The sequence below is a fragment of the Rhinichthys klamathensis genome, unplaced genomic scaffold (genome assembly GCF_029890125.1).
Source record: "Rhinichthys klamathensis goyatoka isolate OS25496 unplaced genomic scaffold, OSU_Roscu_1.1 h1tg000398l_1, whole genome shotgun sequence".
In the NCBI taxonomy this organism is placed as follows: domain Eukaryota; kingdom Metazoa; phylum Chordata; class Actinopteri; order Cypriniformes; family Leuciscidae; genus Rhinichthys; species Rhinichthys klamathensis.
The window spans coordinates 146877-172848 of NW_026606900.1; the positions used below are offsets into that span (position 1 = coordinate 146877).

At 37.3% G+C, this 25972-nt stretch overlaps 2 protein-coding genes across 3 annotated transcripts in view; one reads left to right on the top strand and one right to left on the bottom strand.

Moving 5' to 3' along the window:
- Window positions 1-2373: 2373 nt before the first annotated feature.
- Window positions 2374-25972, bottom strand: part of vcpip1 (valosin containing protein (p97)/p47 complex interacting protein 1) — a 290019-nt gene continuing 266420 nt past the window's right edge. Inside the window, exon 4 of the transcript XR_008803858.1 lies at window positions 2374-2383. The gene's annotated coding sequence lies outside the window, so the exon portion shown is untranslated. The remainder of the gene's footprint in view (window positions 2384-25972) is intronic.
- dip2cb (disco-interacting protein 2 homolog Cb) overlaps window positions 13245-25972 on the top strand; it is a 39500-nt gene continuing 26772 nt past the window's right edge. For both annotated transcript variants that reach the window (XM_056234533.1, XM_056234534.1), the window contains exon 1: window positions 13245-13619. In XM_056234533.1, coding sequence (XP_056090508.1) covers window positions 13541-13619 — 79 coding nt within the window. In that variant the 5' untranslated portion in view covers window positions 13245-13540. The remainder of the gene's footprint in view (window positions 13620-25972) is intronic.

The window sequence follows — 25972 nt, forward strand, 5'->3', positions numbered from 1 at the left end:
GTTAAATTTTCTAGCTAAAAGAGCGGTGAGAGAGTAGTCTGAATTGGGTTCCAGCATCTTGTGCTGGTTCATACATTGAACTCATTGCGCCAGCCGCGAGTGTTTCCAAGTCCACGAGGATCGCATCAGTTGATTCGCTATTTTGCTTGCCAACGTCTTGTGCGTGAACACCGCGTTTTGACCCATTTTCCTGTGCACTCGCTCATCTGTTCAGATGATGTCCTGTGAGGACAGCGATTGGCTCTTGTCTCAGACCTTCCCCGAGGTGATTGGACGAGTGATTAACACCCAGTTTGTAACCTCTACAGTGAACTTCCTACCGCTCCTGGTAAAGAAGGTTTTGCGAGATCTTTATATCACCTCACCAGGGAGAAATACTTCTCAATTGTGGTTGGAACTTGGAGGAGTAAAAAAAACTGCGATGAATAAAATAATTTATGTAAAGATCATAAACATTTATACATATTCTTCTATATTTTTCAGTGTTTTCTAATTGAATGCTGTTGTTCTGTCTAAAACAAAGTCAACTATGTGAAACTGTCCAGGTGTGTAGGCCTATATGTAAATGAGTTCCCTGTGATTGGTCCAAACACTACATTCAGGTGTCTTTTTAGAGCTAAGCATTTAAGACATTGTTTGTAATTTGCTATTTTATTTATTTAACCTTCACGTTCTCTTGTGATTGTACAGTCTTATGTTTTGTTTTCCTGTATCCTGGTAAACGGTACCATCTGTATCAAGATGAGTGAAGTCACCTCCTACTTTTTTTCTTAGAATTGCGAGATTTAAAGTCAAAATTGCTAGTTATAATTTCCAATTCCGAGGAAAACAACACAGACTTTATAGCACGCAATTGCGACATAGCCTATATCACACAATTCTGACTTTATCCCAATTGCGAGTTTATATCTCGCAATTCTGACTTTATAACTTGCAATGCGATTTTATATCACGCAATTCTGAGAAAAAAATCTGAATTGTGAAAAAAGCAAAACAAGCTTCCATGCAAAGGTCTAGCTTTGTGCTCAATTATTCAATGACTTTCAGGAATCAAGGGTTTTAAGGGAATTTGTGTCATCAATTTTCTATCGACGTAGTACGCAACACATTTTTAGATAAAGTCAACTAATACGTTTTAAACAAAACCCTGATTTTGTAATTTATTAGTCATGTGTAAACCTATAAATTGCATTTGCATTTTTTTTTTTAAGATACGGATCCTATAGCGAACTGTTGTGGGGTTATTTAGCGCAATAAAAATTTAGAAACCGAAGAGCGATATCGTTGTTGGAATGACTTTCAGAGCGATTTTTTCCCAGTTGATTAAACGATAAAAAGTCATTGACAGCCAATCAGAGTCCAACCCAAATTTAAAGACCTAGAGCATTTGCAGACTGCAGCGTGCACTTAATAAACAGGACGTTATTGTATGTTGTTGTGGATGCCATCAGTGCCGGTCCTCCCTATGCAAAGTACCCAAGTTGCGTAGGGCCCCCGAACCACCAGGGGGCACCCTTGATCTCAAGAATAAAATAGGGCTGTGTTTTTTTTTTTTTTTTTTTTTTTTTTGGCTTCAAACGATTATGAAAACATGATGCTGTTTTCCGTTCCTTTCCGTTAAAGCGTTGCGCTGTCACCATATGTAACATTCAAATCAGTCGAATCATGTAACGTCACGTGTAAAAGCGTATTGAGCTGCAAAAGAGGCGCTGTTCATCAGGAGGCTTTCTGTCCGCCCGATCCGAAATGGAGAGAAACACAGACAAGTGCAGGCTACTTTGGGCTTCTGGCGTGTGCTTGCCTTTAACGGAGAAATGCAGTTATGTCTTCAGTGAACAACATAAACAACTGGGAGGGCAATCGAATGCTTGTCAGTGTATTAGGTCTGTGTATTTGGTGTTAAAGTGACAGCAGCCTAAATAAACCCGCTGCTCTCTCTGTCATTTAATGTTACTCAAACAACAAAAGAAAACGAGAGAATCATTCACTGCTCTTCACTGAATAACATTAGTAACTTAATAAGAATCAATGTATATTTAATTCATACAGTGAAGACTATGCCATGTTTTATTTTATTTATTTATTTTTTACATTTGATAACTTTATTCAATATCTGTATAGTAGACTATTATTAGTTGTAGGCTAAATTGTTCATTTCATGCATATCTTTTCTTCAGTTTTATTTGTCCTGTTGTTTTTATTGTATTACTAGCGTTTCGAATCACTGTTGTTGGTTAATAGTGAAACTCCTCTAAAAGAACAAATTAAGGAGTCGGGGGTCATTTTGGGGTTTATATGAATGCACTGACAGGGGCCCCCTGGACAAAAGTTTTGTTTAGGGGCCCCGAGAAGTCTAGATGCACTGGATGCTATTATCATTTATCTTTATAGTTATATCGTTCTTTGTGTGAATGGGCCTGCAAGAGCAGCGAACTGTTGCTATAATTTTGTGTCACTTTTGTGGTTTGAAAACACTATTGACAACTATCCTTGTATGAAAAAAGAATAGTTTACTTGGAACAGTGTTATTTAGCCTTTAATAAAGACACACAATACCGCCATAACTGAAGACAACTAATTGTCTCAGCAGTCAGTGTTCTTTCAAATTATAAATATTTGATATTATTATTATATTTAGCTAAAAGAGCGGTGGGAGAGTAGTCTGAATTGGGTTCCAGCATCTTGTGCTGGTTCACACATTGAACTCATTGCGCCAGCCGCGAGTGTTTCCAAGTCCACCAGGATCGCATCAGTTGATTGCGCTATTTTGCTTGCCAAAGTCTTGTGCGTGAACACCGCGTTTTGACCCATTTCCCTGTGCACTCGCTCATCTGTTCAGATGATGTCCTGTGAGGACAGCGATTGGCTCTTGTCTCAGACCTTCCCCGAGGTGATTGGACGAGTGATTAACACCCAGTTTGTAACCTCTACAGTGAACTTCCTACCGCTCCTGGTAAAGAAGGTTTTGCGAGATCCTTATATCACCTCACCAGGCAGAAACACTTCTCAATTGTGGTTGGAACTTGGAGGAGTAAAAAAAACTGCGATGAATAAAATAATTTATGTAAAGATCATAAACATTTATACATATTCTTCTATTTTCAGTGTTTTCTAATTGAATGCTGTTGTTCTGTCTAAAACAAAGTCAACTATTCCAAGTGAAACTGTCCAGGTGTGTTGGCCTAGGCCTATAAATGAGTTCCCTGTGATTAATCCAAACACTACATTCAGGTGTCTTTTTAGAGCTCAGCATTTAAGACATTGTTTGTAATTTGCTATTTTATTTATTTAACCTTCACGTTCTGTTGTGATTGTACAGTCTTATGTTTTGTTTTCCTGTATCCTGGTAAACGGTACCATCTGTATCAAGATAAGTGAAGTCACCTCCTACTTTTTTTCTTAGAATTGCGAGATTTAAAGTCATAATTGCTAGTTATAATTTCCAATTCCGAGGAAAACAACACAGACTTTATAGCACGCAATTGCGACATAGCCTATATCACACAATTCTGACTTTATCCCAATTGCGAGTTTATATCTCGCAATTCTGACTTTATAACTTGCAATGCGATTTTATATCACACAATTCTGAGAAAAAAAATCTGAATTGTGAAAAAAGCAAAACAAGCTTCCATGCAAAGGTCTAGCTTTGTGCTCAATTATTCAATGACTTTCAGGAATCAAGGGTTTTAAGGGAATTTGTGTCATCAATTTTCTATCGACGTAGTACGCAACACATTTTTAGATAAAGTCAACTAATACGTTTTAAACAAAACCCTGATTTTGTAATTTATTAGTCATGTGTAAACCTATAAATTGCATTTGCATTTTTTTTTTTTAAGATACGGATCCTATAGCGAACTGTTGTGGGGTTATTTAGCGCAATAAAAATTTAGAAACCGAAGAGCGATATCGTTGGAATGACTTTCAGAGCGATTTTTTCCCCCAGTTGATGAACGATAAAAAGTCATTGACAGCCAATCAGAATCCAACCCAAATTTAAAGACCTAGAGCATTTGCAGACTGCAGCGTGCACTAAATAAACAGGACGTTATTGTATGTTGTTGTGGATGCCATCAGTGCCGGTCCTCCCTATATGCAAAGTACCCAAGTTGCGTAGGGCCCCCGAACCACCAGGGGGCACCCTTGATCTCAAGAATAAAATAGGGCTGTGTTTTATTTTATTTTTTTAAATTTTGGCTTCAAACGATTATGAAAACATGATGCTGTTTTCCGTTCCTTTCCGTTAAAGCATTGCGCTGTCACCATATGTAACATTCAAATCAGTCGAATCATGTAACGTCACGTGTAAAAGCGTATTGAGCTGCAAAAGAGGCGCTGTTCATCAGGAGGCTTTCTGTCCGCCCGATCTGAGATGGAGAGAAACACAGACAAGTGCAGGCTACTTTGGGCTTCTGGCGTGTGCTTTAACGGAGAAATGCAGTTATGTCTTCAGTGAACAACATAAACAACTGGGAGGGCAATCGAATGCTTGTCAGTGTATTAGGTCTGTGTATTTGGTGTTAAAGTGACAGCAGCCTAAATAAACCCGCTGCTCTCTCTGTCATTTAATGTTACTCAAACAACAAAAGAAAACGAGAGAATCATTCACTGCTCTTCACTGAATAACATTGGTAACTTAATAAGAATCAATGTATATTTAATTCATACAGTGAAGACTATGCCATGTTTTATTTTATTTATTTATTTTTTACATTTGATAACTTTATTCAATATCTGTATAGTAGACTATTATTAGTAATAGGCTAAATTGTTCATTTCATGCATATTTTTTTTTTCGGTTTTATTTGTCCTGTAGTTTTTATTGTATTACTAGCGTTTCGAATCACTGTTGTTGGTTAATAGTGAAACTCCTCTGAAAGAACAAATTAAGGAGTCGGGGGTCATTTTGGGGTTTATATGAATGCACTGACAGGGGCCCCCTGGACAAAGTTTTGTTTAGGGGCCCCTAGAAGTCTAGATGCACTGGATGCTATTATCATTAGTTATCTTTATAGTTATATCGTTCTTTGTGTGAATGGGCCTGCAAGAGCAGCGAACTGTTGCTATAATTTTGTGTCACTTTTGTGGTTTGAAAACACTATTGACAACTATCCTTGCATGAAAAAAGAATAGTTTACTTGGAACAGTGTTATTTACCCTATAAAAAAGACACACAATACCGCCATAACTGAAGACAACTAATTGTCTCAGCGGTCAGTGTTCTTTAAAATGATAAATATTTGATATTATTATTATATTTAGCTAAAAGAGCGGTGGGAGAGTAGTCTGAATTGGGTTCCAGCATCTTGTGCTGGTTCACACATTGAACTCATTGCGCCAGCCGCGAGTGTTTCCAAGTCCACGAGGATCGCATCAGTTGATTCGCTATTTTGCTTGCCAACGTCTTGTGCGTGAACACCGCGTTTTGACCCATTTCCCTGTGCACTCGCTCATCTGTTCAGATGATGTCCTGTGAGGACAGCGATTGGCTCTTGTCTCAGACCTTCCCCGAGGTGATTGGACGAGTGATTAACACCCAGTTTGTATCCTCTACAGTGAACTTCCTACCGCTCCTGGCAAAGAAGGTTTTGCGAGATCGCTATATCACCTCACCAGGCAGAAACACTTCTCAATTGTGGTTGGAACTTGGAGGAGTAAAAAAAAACTGCGATGAATAAAATAATTTATGTAAAGATCATAAACATACATATTCTTCCATATTTTTCAGTGTTTTCTAATTGAATGCTGTTATTCTGTCTAAAACAAAGTCAACTATTCCAAGTGAAACTGCCCAGGTGTGTAGACCTATGTAAATGAGTTCCCTGTGATTGGTCCAAACACTACATTCAGGTGTCTTTTTAGAGCTCAGCATTTAAGACATTGTTTGTAATTTGCTATTTTATTTATTTAACTTTAACGTTCTGTTGTGATTGTACAGTCTTATGTTTTGTTTTCCTGTATCCTGGTAAACGGTACCATCTGTATCAAGATAAGTGAAGTCACCTCCTACTTTTTTCTTAGAATTGTGAGATTTAAAGTCATAATTGCTAGTTATAATTTCCAATTCCGAGGAAAACAACACAGACTTTATAGCACGCAATTGCGACATAGCCTATATCACACAATTCTGACTTTATCCCAATTGCGAGTTTATATCTAGCAATTCTGACTTTATAACTTGCAATGCGATTTTATATCACGCAATTCTGAGAAAAAAATCTGAATTGTGAAAAAAGCAAAACAAGCTTCCATGCAAAGGTCTAGCTTTGTGCTCAATTATTCAATGACTTTCAGGAATCAAGGGTTTTAAGGGAATTTGTGTCATCAATTTTCTATCGACGTTAGTAGTACGCAACACATTTTTATATAAAGTCAACTAATACGTTTTAAACAAAACCCTGATTTTGTAATTTATTAGTCATGTGTAAACCTATAAATTGCATTTGAATTTTTTTTTTTAAATACGGATCCTATAGCGAACTGTTGTGGGGTTATTTAGCGCAATAAAAATTTAGAAACCGAAGAGCGATATCGTTGGAATGACTTTCGTTGGAATGACTTTCAGAGCGATTTTTTCCCCCAGTTGATGAACGATAAAAAGTCATTGACAGCCAATTCGAGTCCAACCCAAATTTAAAGACCTAGAGCATTTGCAGACTGCAGCGTGCACTTAATAAACAGGACGTTATTGTATGTTGTTGTGGATGCCATCAGTGCCGGTCCTCCCTATATGCAAAGTACCCAAGTTGCGTAGGGCCCCCGAACCACCAGGGGACACCCTTGGTCTCAAGAATAAAATAGGGCTGTGTTTTAGTTAAAAAAATTTATTTTGGCTTCAAACGATTATGAAAACATGATGCCGTTTTCCGTTCCTTTCCGTTAAAGCGTTGCGCTGTCACCATATGTAACATTCAAATCAGTCGAATCATGTAACGTCACGTGTAAAAGCGTATTGAGCTGCAAAAGAGGCGCTGTTCATCAGGAGGCTTTCTGTCCGCCCGATCCGAGATGGAGAGAAACACAGACAAGTGCAGGCTACTTTGGGCTTCTGGCGTGTGCTTTAACGGAGAAATGCAGTTATGTCTTCAGTGAACAACATAAACAACTGGGAGGGCAATCGAATGCTTGTCAGTGTATTAGGTCTGTGTATTTGGTGTTAAAGTGACAGCAGCCTAAATAAACCCGCTGCTCTCTCTGTCATTTAATGTTACTCAAACAACAAAAGAAAACGAGAGAATCATTCACTGCTCTTCACTGAATAACATTAGTAACTTAATAAGAATCAATGTATATTTAATTCATACAGTGAAGACTATGCCATGTTTTATTTTATTTATTTATTTTTTACATTTGATAACTTTATTCAATATCTGTATAGTAGACAATTATTATTAGTAATAGGCTAAATTGTTCATTTCATGCATATTTTTTTTTCGGTTTTATTTGTCCTGTAGTTTTTATTGTATTACTAGCGTTTCGAATCACTGTTGTTGGTTAATAGTGAAACTCCTCTGAAAGAACAAATTAGGAGTCGGGGGTCATTTTGGGGTTTATATGAATGCACTGACAGGGGCCCCCTGGACAAAGTTTTGTTTAGGGGCCCCTAGAAGTCTAGATGCACTGGATGCTATTATCATTAGTTATCTTTATAGTTATATCGTTCTTTGTGTGAATGGGCCTGCAAGAGCAGCGAACTGTTGCTATAATTTTGTGTCACTTTTGTGGTTTGAAAACACTATTGACAACTATCCTTGCATGAAAAAAGAATAGTTTACTTGGAACAGTGTTATTTACCCTATAAAAAAGACACACAATACCGCCATAACTGAAGACAACTAATTGTCTCAGCGGTCAGTGTTCTTTAAAATGATAAATATTTGATATTATTATTATATTTAGCTAAAAGAGCGGTGGGAGAGTAGTCTGAATTGGGTTCCAGCATCTTGTGCTGGTTCACACATTGAACTCATTGCGCCAGCCGCGAGTGTTTCCAAGTCCACGAGGATCGCATCAGTTGATTTCGCTATTTTGCTTGCCAACGTCTTGTGCGTGAACACCGCGTTTTGACCCATTTCCCTGTGCACTCGCTCATCTGTTCAGATGATGTCCTGTGAGGACAGCGATTGGCTCTTGTCTCAGACCTTCCCCGAGGTGATTGGACGAGTGATTAACACCCAGTTTGTAACCTCTACAGTGAACTTCCTACCGCTCCTGGCAAAGAAGGTTTTGCGAGATCGCTATATCACCTCACCAGGCAGAAACACTTCTCAATTGTGGTTGGAACTTGGAGGAGTAAAAAAAAACTGCGATGAATAAAATAATTTATGTAAAGATCATAAACATACATATTCTTCCATATTTTTCAGTGTTTTCTAATTGAATGCTGTTATTCTGTCTAAAACAAAGTCAACTATTCCAAGTGAAACTGTCCAGGTGTGTAGACCTATGTAAATGAGTTCCCTGTGATTGGTCCAAACACTACATTCAGGTGTCTTTTTAAAGCTCAGCATTTAAGACATTGTTTGTAATTTGCTATTTTATTTATTTAACTTTAACGTTCTGTTGTGATTGTACAGTCTTATGTTTTGTTTTCCTGTATCCTGGTAAACGGTACCATCTGAATCAAGATAAGTGAAGTCACCTCCTACTTTTTTCTTAGAATTGCGAGATTTAAAGTCATAATTGCTATAGTTATAATTTCCAATTCCGAGGAAATAAACACAGACTTTATAGCACGCAATTGCGACATAGCCTATATCACACAATTCTGACTTTATCCCAATTGCGAGTTTATATCTCGCAATTCTGACTTTATAACTTGCAATGCGATTTTATATCACGCAATTCTGAGAAAAAAATCTGAATTGTGAAAAAAGCAAAACAAGCTTCCATGCAAAGGTCTAGCTTTGTGCTCAATTATTCAATGACTTTCAGGAATCAAGGGTTTTAAGGGAATTTGTGTCATCAATTTTCTATCGACGTAGTACGCAACACATTTTTAGATAAAGTAAACTAATACGTTTTAAACAAAACCCTGATTTTGTAATTTATTAGTCATGTGTAAACCTATAAATTGCATTTGCATTTTTTTTTTTAAGATACGGATCCTATAGCGAACTGTTGTGGGGTTATTTAGCGCAATAAAAATTTAGAAACCGAAGAGCGATATCGTTGTTGGAATGACTTTCAGAGCGATTTTTTCCCAGTTGATTAAACGATAAAAAGTCATTGACAGCCAATCAGAATCCAACCCAAATTTAAAGACCTAGAGCATTTGCAGACTGCAGCGTGCACTTAATAAACAGGACGTTATTGTATGTTGTTGTGGATGCCATCAGTGCCGGTCCTCCCTATGCAAAGTACCCAAGTTGCGTAGGGCCCCCGAACCACCAGGGGACACCCTTGATCTCAAGAATAAAACAGGGCTGTGTTTTTTTTTTTTTTTTTTTTTTTTTTTGGCTTCAAACGATTATGAAAACATGATGCTGTTTTCCGTTCCTTTCCGTTAAAGCGTTGCGCTGTCACCATATGTAACATTCAAATCAGTCGAATCATGTAACGTCACGTGTAAAAGCGTATTGAGCTGCAAAAGAGGCGCTGTTCATCAGGAGGCTTTCTGTCCGCCCGATCCGAAATGGAGAGAAACACAGACAAGTGCAGGCTACTTTGGGCTTCTGGCGTGTGCTTGCCTTTAACGGAGAAATGCAGTTATGTCTTCAGTGAACAACATAAACAACTGGGAGGGCAATCGAATGCTTGTCAGTGTATTAGGTCTGTGTATTTGGTGTTAAAGTGACAGCAGCCTAAATAAACCCGCTGCTCTCTCTGTCATTTAATGTTACTCAAACAACAAAAGAAAACGAGAGAATCATTCACTGCTCTTCACTGAATAACATTGGTAACTTAATAAGAATCAATGTATATTTAATTCATACAGTGAAGACTATGCCATGTTTTATTTTATTTTTTTATTTTTTACATTTGATAACTTTATTCAATATCTGTATAGTAGACTATTATTAGTAATAGGCTAAATTGTTCATTTCATGCATATTTTTTTTTTCGGTTTTATTTGTCCTGTAGTTTTTATTGTATTACTAGCGTTTCGAATCACTGTTGTTGGTTAATAGTGAAACTCCTCTGAAAGAACAAATTAAGGAGTCGGGGGTCATTTTGGGGTTTATATGAATGCACTGACAGGGGCCCCCTGGACAAAGTTTTGTTTAGGGGCCCCTAGAAGTCTAGATGCACTGGATGCTATTATCATTAGTTATCTTTATAGTTATATCGTTCTTTGTGTGAATGGGCCTGCAAGAGCAGCGAACTGTTGCTATAATTTTGTGTCACTTTTGTGGTTTGAAAACACTATTGACAACTATCCTTGTATGAAAAAAGAATAGTTTACTTGGAACAGTGTTATTTAGCCTTTAATAAAGACACACAATACCGCCATAACTGAAGACAACTAATTGTCTCAGCAGTCAGTGTTCTTTAAAATTATAAATATTTGATATTATTATTATATTTAGCTAAAAGAGCGGTGGGAGAGTAGTCTGAATTGGGTTCCAGCATCTTGTGCTGGTTCACACATTGAACTCATTGCGCCAGCCGCGAGTGTTTCCAAGTCCACCAGGATCGCATCAGTTGATTCGCTATTTTGCTTGCCAACGTCTTGTGCGTGAACACCGCGTTTTGACCCATTTCCCTGTGCACTCGCTCATCTGTTCAGATGATGTCCTGTGAGGACAGCGATTGGCTCTTGTCTCAGACCTTCCCCGAGGTGATTGGACGAGTGATTAACACCCAGTTTGTAACCTCTACAGTGAACTTCCTACCGCTCCTGGTAAAGAAGGTTTTGCGAGATCACCATATCACCTCACCCGGGAGAAACACTTCTCAATTGTGGTTGGAACTTGGAGGAGTAAAAAAAACTGCGATGAATAAAATAATTTATGTAAAGATCATAAACATACATATTCTTCCATATTTTTCAGTGTTTTCTAATTGAATGATGTTATTCTGTCTAAAACAAAGTCAACTATTCCAAGTGAAACTGTCCAGGTGTGTAGGCCTATATGTAAATGAGTTCCCTGTGATTGGTCCAAACACTACATTCAGGTGTCTTTTTAGAGCTCAACATTTAAGACATTGTTTGTAATTTGCTATTTTATTTATTTAACCTTTTATGTTCTTATTGTACGGTCTTTATGTTATATTTTCCTGTTATTGTTACTAAAATGGTACCATCTGTAGCCTAACTGAAGTCACCTCCTACTTTTCTTCAAACATGCCCTCAAAGGTTTAATTTTAGCTTTCAACAGAACTCCATGTTGCACATATGTGCACTCTGTTTTATGGCTTCTCTGAGGTGGTTATACTGTCTGGTTCTTGGCTACTGGCTTTATGTTGTGTTTCTTACAAGGGTAGGCAGGCCTTCTGAAATGTGTACATGACTTGCTTACCACAGATAACAAAACTGTATAGATCTTTCTTTAGCCTTAAAGGGATAGTTCACCCAAACATGAAAATTATCCCATGATTTACTCAAGCCATCCTAGATTTAGCCTAAACGACTATCTTCTTTCAGGAGGACAAAATCGGGGTTATATAAAAAAAATAACCTTGCTCTTCCAAGCTTTATAATGGTATGGCGGTCCTGATTTTGAAGTCCAGAAAAGTGCAACCATCAATCATAAAAGCTATGTGTTTTTATATCCATGAAAATATCCATATTTAAAACTTTTTAGACTAAAACAACTAGCTTCTGGCAGACGGCCTACGCAAGTCAATTTAAGCCAAAAGAGTAACCCCTGACGGGATGTATGACATAGGATGTGGGAGAGGCATATAGCTTTGACGCCCCTCGCGGAGTCGCGGTTGAAACAAATAGGGCTGGCCAACAAACTCAAGCTTTTCTTATATCGTAATCCTCCGATTCGTGACCGGTGTTTTGTTTTGCTCTATCCTCTGCGCTTCTGCCTTCGTCAATACTTCATGCATCAGGTCAGAGGTTACTCTTTCGCCGTAAATCAATGTGTACGGGTGTCGGAAGCTAGTTATTTTAGTTTAGTTTTAAATATGGATATTTTTCTTACACAAACGCATCGCTTTGCTTCAGAAGGCCTTTATCAAACCCCCGGAGCCGTGTGGAGTACCTTTATGATGGATCATGCACTCCCCCCCCCACCAAACCGACACATAATTAATTTCAAAAGCCAAATAATCTTTTGTTTTTTACTTAAAAGTACATATGTGAGTGAATGAGTGAGTGAGAGAGAGAGAGAGAGAGAGAGAGAGAGAGAGAGAGAGAGAGAGAGAGAGAGAGAGAGAGAGAGAGAGAGAGAGAGAGAGAGAGAGAGAGAGAGAGAGAGAGTGTGTGTTATCCCTACACAGTGATCCCTGCTCCCTGCTTCCTTGACTGAGATCAGTGCAAACATGCCAGAAGATGTTTACCCTGCTTCCTTTTTTTTTTTTGGATCTATTCAAGGAACTTGAAAAGTGTATCAAACTATATTAACAGTCCTGAGAAAGATGAGAGGCACGTTATGCAGAAATACATGAAATGATGAAAAACATATTAATCAGAATTTTTTTTAATGCAATGTAAATCGCGTTGGATAAAATTCAAAATGCATAAATGTAAATAAAATAAATCATATTAAGGAATCTAACTCCAGTTGAGTAACAGATGCACATTTTAACTATGAACTATTCGTTCTTTGATTTGACTGCTTTGATGTCATACTACCACGCACCAGCAGGAGGCATCCTAACATCTCTAAATATTTTAAAAGTTCTTCATTTATGTCCTGTAAAAACTAGTTAAGTAATACATCAAACAAAACATATAATTAAATGAAACAACAATTATTTACTTTAAAACGTTAACATATTAAAACATTTAGCATTAAGTAAATAGATTGAGTAGGCATATTTCCTCTCTTTAGATAGGCTAGCCGCTAGCCTAATAAAGTAAATATTTCAGTTCTGTAACTTTAAAATTAAGTGAGTGAAAATGGGGCTGAATGGTGTCCCCCCCCTCTCCCCTCTCCTCTTTCTTACACTTTAACGTCAAATGGGTGAGAATCGAAATTCAGTGAATTACTTCAAAATAACTCCTATTGAGGCATATCACCCGGGGCGTGTTTATGGCACTGTAGTCGTTATATCTTCTTCACACAGATGCCGCTTTCCGTTACAGTCGGTGCGCGCGCGCACTGTCGCTCTCTTCTGCGTTGGTTTGAACTAGCACCGAGGTCACGTGAGCACGACGGCAGCAGCGGGCACAGTGGCACCGCAGTGGAAACACGGGCAGCTTCGCTGCTGCTGTGCACCACTTACAATCCGGAATCAGAAGGAAGCCGAGCGTAACCGAAAAAAACCGACCGGTGATGACGGGTCTCCAGTAACGCTTCTCCTCGCTGTCCATCCGCGCTCACACTCATGCGGTCTATTTTTGCACCTTGAAATACACGTTTGACACCGTGTGCTCGTGAGACACAGAGAGGCGCTGAGGCTCGGATGTGTTGGAGTCGCAATGGCAGACCGTGATTCGTTACCGCTGCCGTTGGAGGTGCGCGCGCGGCTCGCGGAGCTCGAGCTGGAGCTATCAGAGGGTGAGTAGCTGCCCGTTTGCCAGGTCAGAGAGGGAGAAAGTGAACGACAGAAGGGGAGATGAACGGGTCAGCGAGCTCGATACATGTATCAGATTTAAGTGAGCGCGTGTTTACATTTGCAGAATCGGACAGAGCGGTTCTGGTGACCTTGGATGAGGACAGAAATGCATATTATAAGACATTATATTACGTTTTTAATACGTTGCTATTTGGGTGTAGGAAGATGTGTCTTTTGGAATTTAAAGTCTCTCTCTCTCTCCCTCTCTCTCTCTCTCTCTCTCACACACACACTCAGTCTCTCGCTCTCTTATATATTCTGTTTCCATTCTCCATTCCAGTGAACTGTTCATAACACGGCCACCGCCTTTGTGAATATATATATAGGGCACGTAAATCGGTTATTAGTGACGCTGGTGTGTTTAAGGCATTGGGATGTTCATCTAGCTATCCTGTTTGTTGTGTATTTTGCACGTAATGCGCTTGCTCGTGAAGTGCATCTCTCTCTCTCTCTCTCTCTCTCTCTCTCTCTCTCTCTCTCTCTCTCTCTCTCTCTCTCTCTCTCTCTCTCTCTCTCTCTCTCTCTCTCTCTCTCTCTCTCTCGCACACACACACACACACACACACACACGAGAGATACATACCGATACTTTAATTTAAGCTGCCTAAAGAGTAAGTATTCGAAATTCATGATAGTCATAAAAACAACATTTTCATGGGGACAGTTTCTGACCACCATGAATTTTAATCAGCCTTAATTGACAAGGCTTTTCAAACTTACAAATATAAGGATCCCCTTGTGAGGGAATCCTTCGTAAACACACAAAGTTTTGAACTGAACCTATATTGAAGCTATAGGCTAGTTCTTCATGTAAACAGATGGTCATGCTTTGTGTGAACTACATTAAAGCAAAATTATTGAAATATCTGTAAAAAAAAAGATTGTATTACGTTAACTGTATGCTTTTAAAACAATATTAGAATTAGTGCATCGAGTCCATCTGGGATTACAGATTAATATTGATTTTATTTAGTTAATTGAAGTTAACTGATAAATAATCTATTATGTCGTTATTTTTTAAAGCATCCTCACGTTACAGCACTTTTACACAAGTGCCTAAAACTTTTCACAGTGCTATAGCTTAGCAGGTCGGTGTTTTTCAATTGTCTTGGAGACGTTTCCCCAATTTTTCTGGATTTAGTCATGTCTTAGTTTTTTCTGTTTCTTCATGTAATCCCAGACAGACTCGATGATGGTGAGATCAGATCATACTGGCTGTTGTCAGACTCATATTGCATATAAAAAACTAACTTTATCATTACAATTACGGTAATGGCAAAAATAATGTTTGGAAATGTAAACTGAAATGTAAACTTGACAGCAAAATATATAAACAACTGGTTTAATACCATTTTTGGGTGGAAATACTAACATGCCTAAGACTTTTGCACAATGTATATATATATATATATATATATATATATATATATATATATATATATATATATATATATATGTATATTATATAAACACAAACTTTTATATTAGATACGATTAATCGATTTGACAGCCCTAATTAGAACATTAGAGAAAAATCTTCAATAGCAATTCAAATTTATTTGTATAACACAATATCATTCCAAAGCAGCTTTACAAAAAAGCTCATACAACAAGTGAGCAAAGTAAAAATGTAAAAACCTTTTATGACCACAGCAAGAAAGGTGAGATTAAAATTGTACATATTTTTCACAAAACTGTGAAAATGATTGCATTTTGCCTGCGATTTGACAAATATTCTACATAATATCTCAATAAATGTAAAGCTGTATAAAAAAGGGAAAACTGCCTGCATAATAAATATACGAGAAATGGGAAAAAAGTTAAAAAATAGTTTTAGATGAATGTAGCATGAATTAATGTAGCATGTCACACCATTGCTGTAATGAGTGGGGACTTAATCCCGTTCAGTTAGAAAGTGGTGCCGCATGGCCAGTTAGTGCAGAAGGGAGTCTGTGTTTTGTGGTTTATGTTTTATGTAGATTGCATCATTTCTCCTAACAGAGAGACCCAGAGAAGGATGATTCCCCTTATTAGGCCACATCTGCTGCCGTCCCTGTGCTCATGAGACAGCGTTCTGTTATTTTGTGTACTTCAATCAGATATTAAATAATCCATCATTATGTTTATTCGCACACAAACAGTTCAGAAGTTCAGAATGTTCCCATTGACTCCTGACCCGGTCAGATGAAGGGGGCCAGGAAACTTAAGGGGGAGATGTTTCCCAAAATGGATGATGTTTTGGAGCTTTTTATTGTATACTTCAGACTACAGTTTTTCATAGTGCATATATTCAACGTTAAATATGTTTGAATAAATTAGCATGGGTGACGTGCATTCATAAGCTTGTTGTATATTATAATATCCTATTTGTGTGTATGGATGGGGCATCTGTTGTCACTGTTCTGTTGCTTTGGCTTCTGGCCTAGTTTCCACGCATGCTCTCATCTGATTGGCTTTCTTGCCACAGGCAATCGTTTCATTGGTGCACAGTCTCTCATGCTGTGTTCAGATTGGCTCTGCGGACAAAGGCTTATGGGGGCAGAAGAGTCATTCTGGAGGATTAGGGTCTTCATCTGATCAGAGTAACATATACTTGCACTAATGCACTCATGCAGAATATAATCTTGTATTTATGTGGTCTGATTTTGATAACTGACAAGTGTCTGTCGTAGTTTTATCAAACCGATAATATGACTACTTTGTAAAGAGAAATGTTGCTTTTTCTGTTTCTGGATTATTTTGTTTCTAACAAAATAATCTGGTTCTGTATATTCTAGTCATATTCCTTTGGGGAGCAGCATTATTAGAATTATTGCAAACAGGACTGTGTGTAAATATGGGTGTGTATTAAAATGACACTTTTTACTTGTGCGTACAGGTGTCAGTACGGTATATAGTATACATGAGGTTACTGGCACAATTATCAGTGTTTGCATATGGGAGTCTGCAGGGCATCCTGGTGTTTCAGCAAAACTCATTGTACAAGCAATAAAAATATATTTTATTTTTAGAGATGCACCGATTGGAATTTTCTTGGCTGATTCGGATTTCCCTTTTTTTTTTTTTTTTTTTTTTTTTTATAAGTGTGACCTGCCAATTCCTATTTTGTTTCTAAGAACTATAATTGACAGCATATAAAACAAAAATCTACTTTTCTTCAATGCTAAATTTTATTTTCATAAAAAAAAAAAAACAGGTAAAAAGTCAGTAACAAAGTACCGGTAAGAACAAATAGACAAATTGCAAACAACAGCTTAAATAAATGCAATAGGATAAAGAGAGCTATGAAATAAACATGGCTTTACGTTTTTCAGGTGGGTCTAACAGTAGGCTAGTATTCAGGTGTGATATACTACAGAAATTAAAGTAATAACACTGGATAGTCTTCTTCATTGTAAAAAATAAAGTGTGATTTTGTTTGTCTTTTCTTCTTTTATTAACATGACAGACTGCAGCAGGAATATTAGACTGCTGTCACTTTAAGAGTTTATGCACTGATCCAATATATTGTTACACAACATGCGTTATCTTTCTCATCTAATTAACGTTCCAAATTACTTTGTTTAACAGAATACTTGTCAAGATGGGCATTTTGACAAAATTCTGTGTGTATTTGACCGTTTAAGCGCAGTAAGCCACCCATTTTGGTACTTGCGAGTCACAAGCTGTTTGAGAATCGGCTTGTGCGTGGCACTTAAATAGATGTGGTGTGAGCGTGAAACCTGTGGGAATTAGTAACATTATGCACAATAAAAGCACTATTTAACCAATGAAAGGACAGAGGAGGCGGCTCTAGAGCTGTCGCGATAGTCAATATATCGACTTATCGCACGATATATGGAAATGAGCGCGATCATTTTTGGTGCCGCGATATATTGCAACTGATAATTTGTTTTATTATTAAAAATAATAATTAGATTTATTTTTACATTACAATGAATGTCATCAACATTTTAGTTGATCGCGCTGCCTCTGTCATCTTGTCTGCACTCTGTGTCGGAGGCGGGGCTCAGGCAGCGTTTCCCCACACACACACACACACACAGAGATAGAGACACCGTCAGGTAAAGAGAAGGCGTGAACCAACTGCATTTTAAAGTGTTCTGCGACATCTACAGCGAGCCAGTTAGGAATAACGAGTCCAACATGGAATTGAGCCATGTGAGTGATTTTATTCAGAGTGAACACGGTGAATCTGACTGCAGTAACGTTAGATGTGAAAGATATGAATAAAAATGATGTTTATTCAGCCAGCTCACATACCTGTATTTACTTCCTTTTTTCGGTCGAAGTCCACAGTAGTCAATTGTCGAGTTCGCGGGCGCGATCATTAGTTATCTTAGTTACCAATGATCGTGCGCGCGAACTCGACAATCGACTACTGTGGACTTCGACCGAAAACAGGAAGTAAATACGGGTATGTGAGCTGGCTGAATAAACATCATTTTTATTCATATCTTTCACATCTTTATTCATATCTTTCACCGTGTTCACTATGAATAACATCACTCACATGGCTGTTCACTTAAAATGACACATCAAGGATGTTAACAGGTTTAAAACTAGCCCCGTTTAAGTCAACAGTGTGCACATTTTAAAAAGAGGATAACACGGTGTAGGAAACACCGATTTTTGTCGTTGTTCTCTGTACTGACAGCACTCCAAATTTACCAAAAAAATGAGCTCAATGTTAAAATTGACCGGAGTTCTCCTTTAAGCCCCACAAGGTAAACATGTTGGTGTTCCTTTCTCGGAATCTGCCTAACAATTAAAAAACGAATCTGACAGCAGAAATGTCCTGTTGATGCATCTGTGCCTTTGTGTGAGACACTTTAAAAGTTTAAATTGACATATTACTTTGTTTTGATCTAGTTCTTTATACCTTGCACTTTTTTGTTAACGAAAGTGTATTTATTTACTTGTTTTATTTATTTGGGATATATTTTTTCACATTTCACAATGTCTAAATATTGAATAGATTAAGAATAAAATGTTCTTTGAAACAGTGTATTTGCATTATTATGCTATTATATTGTCATTATGTAATCAGTGGCCTAAAATGGTCTGAAAATTACAATAATATCGTTTATCGCAATTAATTTTGGTGCAATATATCGCACAACAAAAAGTAGATATCGTGACAGCTCTAGGCGGCTCGGCATTGGAAAGATGCGAGATGTCCGAGCAGCATGTGGAAAATCAGCTGATTTCGTTCCTTGGCCGGTTGATCGGTGCATCTCTAGAAAATGTACGTTATAGACAGCATTTCAACACTTTAAATTCAACTATATACAATAGATCAGTTGTTGGTGATTTAGTGTTTCGTTTTTAGGTCAGATGTTTTGGAGGTATTATGATAAATGCTCACCCAAAAATTAAAATTCTGTCATCTGTTTCTCGCCTCGTATGAAAACACAAATGAAAATGTTACATTTTTCTTTTCATACGCCCATTCCTCACACAAAGCTATAGTATGGCTTCAGAAGACTTAGAATATAGTGCACAAGTAGGCTAATATTGACTACTTTTATTAGGGATCCACCGATACAGAACTTTTGGCTGATACGATAAGCGATAATTCTTTTTTTATTTGAAAGCTGATAACCGATATATTGGCCGATAAATTGAAATCCAAATTTTTAGAGAGCCTGATTACAAAAACAAACATCTCACCATTAAAAGCCATGTCCCAAGCATACAATTATAATGTCCTCATTATAATTTTATGTAGCCTATATGACAGACTTGCTCTGTGCATGTTGCACTTGTTACACAACATTACACTTAATTAAGTGTAAATAAGAATACACTTAACTGTATTCCTTTTCTTGAAGTGATTCCAATCATATTTAAAGCAATTCAAAACCATCATGGTGAACAGTGCGCATCTGAAGTGTTTTAGCTGAAGGAAATAACCCAATAATACATTTTCGTATTGCGTCGATAGCGATAACATCAAAAATGAACATCTATCGGCCTATAACGATATGGTAGCCGATATATCGTGCATCCCTAACTTTTATTATGCTTTTAATAGTGCTTTTTTGTCATTGGAGCTTGAAGGCCAGTCACGTTTATTGTATGGAAAAGAGCAGCATGATCATTATTCAAAGCCTTTTTGTTCCACAGAAGATAGTCGTACAGGTTTGGAATTACATAGGGGTGAATGAGTAAATAGCACATTTTTAAGTGAACCAACCCTTTAAATGTGAAGTGTGTTTTCATTAATACTTTCTCAGTTGAATGTGCAGAAACCTTAAGTAAACCATTTGTGGGTTTACTTGCTGAAGAAACCCTATGGAAACTCTATGGTTCTATTAAAACATTACTCTTCGGTTGAGTGGCCTGATTTAGCAGCATTAGCTCAACCAATGGCACGAGTTTGGGGGAGGACTATACCCGTTTGTCCGAACAATGGATGGTAGGGAAACCGGTTTGAAAGCAATTATTATTTTTCAATTACAGTTGGTCATTTTGCTTGTGGGTTAGTTTCTGTGCTACCCATGTTGTACTAGTAAACATGACAGTTTGAACTATGGAAGGTCATCCTGAGCAGGTAGGTCATATTTTCAGAACATTGTTAGAGGCCCAGAGATTGCAGTTCACCTCGTTTATAGTAATTTTTCGTCACCCCAAGAGAAATCCTGTCATCATCGTTCCAGACCTGTATGACTTTCTTTGTAATAACAATGACTGCAAAATGGAGCTTTCAAGAAGGAGACAAAACCACTTAAAAGTGTCACAAAAAGCATATTCCTAGTCTTCTGGTACTACTTTTACAGTAGATGATGAAGGACTTAAATTCAATTAATACTGACATCTTACCCTCCAGTGGGCTGTTAACTGTTGCGAATGGAATGAATCATTGAGGAAATGAAGTGTCAGTGAACTTGGCTATTTGAGAAGCAAATCATGATTTAGTCCAAATGAATAATTTAGTGTTATTTTGTGAACTGGACAGATCTGATTTTAAAATATAAATAAGAATCAGACATTGTTATTTCTCTCATGAATGTGCCAACAAAAGCAATAGTGGAGATTCAAGATTTTCAATGAATAATAATGATTTCTGTCTCTTCCTCACACAAAACCACTGTATATGGCTTTAAAAGACTTGCAATATAGTGCATGAGTTGTATGGATCACTTTTATTGTCATTTTGAAGCTTGACAGCCCTAGTCCCTTTCATCTTCATGCTATTGAAAAGAAGAGCCAGGATATTATTCTAAAAATGAATCTTTTCTGTTCCACAGAAGAAAAAATACAGGTTTGGAACAACATGATGGTGAGTAAATAATGGCAAAATGATTCCTTTAAGACAAGATTCACCATTGACTCTCATTCACCTTGACTAAACTATCAGTAAGCCCTTAGCCCCTAACCTTTCCTGCTTTCATAACCAACTGTCTACTTGTACCACAAACAAAGTCGTTCTGTGTTGCAGCCCAAGGCAGTTTGAAGCCTAAAACAAGATTTAGTATCTCGACTTGTCTTTGTTTGGCTCTGTTGTAATGCTTTAATGTTTTCCTGGTGTAGTGTTGTGTTTTGAATATGTTTTTTCTGCCTGATTCAGTAATTACCCTATCTACTTAGCCATTATTGGTAAGAAAGGTTTCGGCCATGAATTTGAATGTTGAATGTTCTAGTGTAGCCTACTGTGCACAGACTCTGTGAATGTTGAGGTGCTGGCAAACAGGGTTTGTTGTACTGTAGTTTCTATGGCCGGTATAGCAGATGGAAGATGGACCGTTCAGTGTGAAGCAGGTCTGTTTGGCTGAGAGAAGCTGCTTTTCATTCATCTTTAGAAGAGATGCGAGTCTCATTTTTTTTTTTTTTTTTTTATTATATTGTCCAGGTCTGGGATTCACAAACCTTTTTTTTTCTTTCTTTTTGTCAGCCAAACCCCTATGGCCTAAAATATTTAGGTTATTTACAACACACTGATTCATGTTAATGGTTCTCTGATGTCGGTTAATGGTCACGTCACATGCAGGTAAACAAATAAAACGTTACATTTTTTAGTGTTTTATTTTGAAATCATGTATTTATTTCAGTTTTACATTTTTATGATTTTAGTAACTTTTAGCTTTTTATCAACTCAAGTTCGGGAAACCCTGGTTGGGAAACATTCTTGAACATTCAAGTCTACATTCACTAAGCTAATAAAAATGTGGAAATGGCACAAATTAACACGTTTTACTGGTCTTTCCAATGGACCAAAAAATATTTTTTGTTGTATAAATGATCTCTATGAGTGTCCGTTTGTAATGTTTAGCCTCATAATGTTTATTAAGTGAACAACTAGATGCATAACCTTTAATATGTGTGTGTGTTTATTGGGGGTTGTCATGGGAAGTTACTCTTTCCACAACTGCAGCTGTCCAAAAGCCTGTCATGATGCTATTTTTATTCATTCTCTCTCTCACTCACACTCACACTCACACTCACACACACACACACACACACACACACACACACACACACACACACACACACACACACACACACACACACACACACACACACACAGCTGTGTTTTTGTGATATATGAAGACATTCCATAGGCGTAATGACTTTTATACTGGACAAACTGTATATTCTATCCCCCTACACTGCCCCTATCCCTAAACCTACCCATCACAGGAGACATGCTGCATTTTTACATTTAAAAAAAAAACATTGTTTTTTATGTTTTTTAAGCTATTTGAAATATGAGGACTCATGCAATGTCCTCATATATCACGTGTAAGTTGTAATACCAGTGTAATATGCATGTCATTATACACATTTGTGTCCTCATATATCACAAAAACAAAAGCACACACACGTGTATATATACACATGTACAGCTTACTGCCTCAAATAGATCAGCCATTTCTCTTTGATTATTACAATTATTAATGTGAGTATTATAAAAGTTGATGTAATCATTAATGTTGTTGTTTTAGAAGGAATTTTATACTCTGTCTTTCTAAAGGATTCTATTCTCCCCTAATTTCCATGCTTTTGCATTCATTTAGAGCTTCAGGCGACATCAGAGCAGTGTGTGTGTGTTTGTGTAAGACGTGACCTACATACAGTTTTATCATTCTGTTTATGATGGTGTTGGCATTAGTTTGGGTGGTTAAGCTCTCACCTGCTAGTCTTACGTCTTTAAACAAGAAAACTGCAGAAGCAGTAGTACATCAGCCAGATACCGAAGTTCAGAGGTGTCATCTTCTGTACGACAGAAAAAATATCATGCAATTTCATGAATTAAGGAATTCCTAAAATGGATGAATTTGGGGGTTATTCAGGTTTGAAATAATTAAAATAATAATAAATGTAATCGTTTTTATCACAATGATATGATTGAAGATATTCTACTTAAGGGTCGTCATGCATCATTTCACATGATTACTGATCTTTTTTTAGAGCTGAAACAAGCGATTATGTCAAATCATCATTTCCAGTTACACTCAGAATAATCATTTTGTTAAACAACCCAGACACAATGTCTAAAGTTTCCCTGAACCTACAAAAGGAAGCAATCTGTACACTATTAATAATTATCAAAAATCAATAATCCGAGGAGTTGAAGGTCAGATGATTGCCACACCTTCAGTTAAAGTCTGAATGACTATAAATGACTATAAAACTGATTTTATCATGCCACTCTTTTCTTGATCACTGCTGCAAGCCGAACTCTCTGACGGGACACAGCAGTTCAGAAACTTTGACTGTATACCAGATTTTACAAGCTGAGGTCCTCCTACTGCTGGTTAGGACCCTCTCTCTTACCAAACAACCCAGATGTTGAATATAACCTGGATTTAGCAAGATGCTGGCAGCATTCCTTGGGGCCAAATGAAAATCCAAGTCAAGTGTGATGTTTGTGCTTGCTCTAGCTCTTGGTGTTCATGGGAGTTCTGGAGAGAAGTAGTGATATCTGATTTGTAAATGAATAGGGTTTTTTTGAAGTCTATAGAGCTTTAGAAGCTCAGATTTGCCAAGATTACAAAGTCTTAATCTTAAATTGAAATGTTTTTTTTTTATTTGACCGAAAATACAGTAAAAAAAAGTAATATTGTGAAATATTGTTAATTAAAAGTAACTATTTTCTATTTATTTTCAAATGTAATGTATTCCTGTGATGGCACAGCTGAATTTTCCGCATCATTACTCCAGTCTTCACTCTTCAGTGTCACATGATCCTTTAGAGATCATTCTAATATGCTGATTTGAGGCTTAAGAAATATTGTTTATTATTATCAATGTTGAAAATAGTTGCTACTTAATATCTTTGTGGAAACCATAATGCATTTTTTTTATGGGTTGATAAACAAAGTTCAAAGTTGTTTGAAATCTAAATCTTTGGTAACATTATACATATCCTTACTGTCACATTTGATTTGATCAATTTAATGCAGAAACCATAGGCGCTGATGATATACCAATTGGTTAGAATGCCAATTGATTATTGACCATTTCTATAATAATTTATCTAGACATTTGATTTATATTTAGCTCTTTACTCTTATTGTAGGCCTACTCGTTCATTCGGATACAAGTGTCTCTCAGGGTCTCGCATTGGCCGTTCTTTTATCCAGATCCACAAACTTCCCAGTCTTGATCACTAGACAGAGGTAATTGACTATAGATGGCCGCTCATATTCTTGCTCTCTCTGAAAGTATTTTGTTCAGTCCCCATAGATCAGTATACACTTGAATAAAGCAACACTATCTCTAGTCAGAGGTCACTAGCACTACTACAGATATAATCCAACAAATATTACTTTCTCTAAAAGTAGCATTGGTTTGATCATGTCATGGTTTCCCATGCATGCACACTTAGCTAGAGTAACATTACAAATAAACAGAGGTAAGGCTATTTAGGTTGTCCTAAATGGAAATTCCCTAGTTTTTAGCCTTTACAGTCTAAGTACACTTGAACCAGTGCCAAGTGTTAGCCGGATCTCTAAAATCACAGTTGTTGTGCCCTATGCTCCACTCAAATGACTTTAGTCCGTTACTAACCTGACACCGATTTGTGAACATAATACTAGAGAGTTAATAATTTCAGAGTAAGTCAAATGTAACAATTTATTATTAGTCAGGTAAATGTATCATGCCAATTATTACATAATCAATTCAAAGATAGTCAATACAAAACATCAAATGCTCAGAAATAGAGAGTAAAAGATACAAACCTGACATCAGAAAATACTGGAGGACACTCAGTATTACGGGCTGATCTGGCTACAGAATCGCACCTGAGCCTTTTGCTGCATTTCTTTAAATACCCAGCCCCAAACATCCTCCAAATGGAGACGAGCTAACAATGGAAATACTTTTAAACACTAGCCTATGTCAGCCATTTTCTCTTTATTTTTCCTCAAGGAGTTTAGACAAATCTTTATTTGCCCAGTTTTAGTGATTCCAATGGCTCATCTTGCGGGGACCTTTTACTGCTCTAATCTTTGACATGTGGTGCATTTCAGAAGACCCTTTTTGCGCAACAGTGTTTTAAAGAGAGCTGTACTGTAGGCTGCTTTAAGCTCTGTTTAACAAGGTGTTTTCTCTCACAGATCTGGCTAAATTCACACAGCATTCTCTCTGATCCCAAGCGTGTAAATCCCACGAGGTCAACTGTTTCTGAGAAACCTTGCATCAACAATCCTCCCACAATCATTTGCTCAGATCACATGCCATTACGTGGCAATTCTAATGATCCGATAACCCGAAAGTAACTAAAGCGTCGCAATGATATATGCATGCTTTCTAAATGGAATTAAAAGCCATGTTTGGTTTGCTTTGACAAGCAGCCGTATCTAATAGAGTGGCCACGGAGCTTGTGTTCAGTTGTGCGTATGTATGCGCAAACACTCATGAGACTGCATATGTTATCTTGGATTTGATTTGATTATGCGTGTGTGCGTTTGCTCAGGTTTTAGTAAATGCATATGTTATCTTTGTGCACGTTTATTGTGTAAAACTCAGTGCAGATTGACCTAATAACCCAGTTTATGGTGTGACGTTTTCTGGTTTTCCCCTCCAGGTCTGTGTACAATCAAACCTTCTCATTATATTAAATGCAGAAATGTATTTAAAGTTCAGATTTTCTCTCTCACTCTCGCGCTCCCTCTGATGTTCATAAAAGAGGAGGAATCTCATGAGAACAGGGCCTCCATGTCTTCATTTCCTGCGGGTCTCTGGGGGGGCTACCACACCTATGTTGCCATGGATATCATTTGTGATATTATTTTGGGATGCAGGCACGCAGAATGTTTACATTTGTGTGTGTTTACTTGTATCC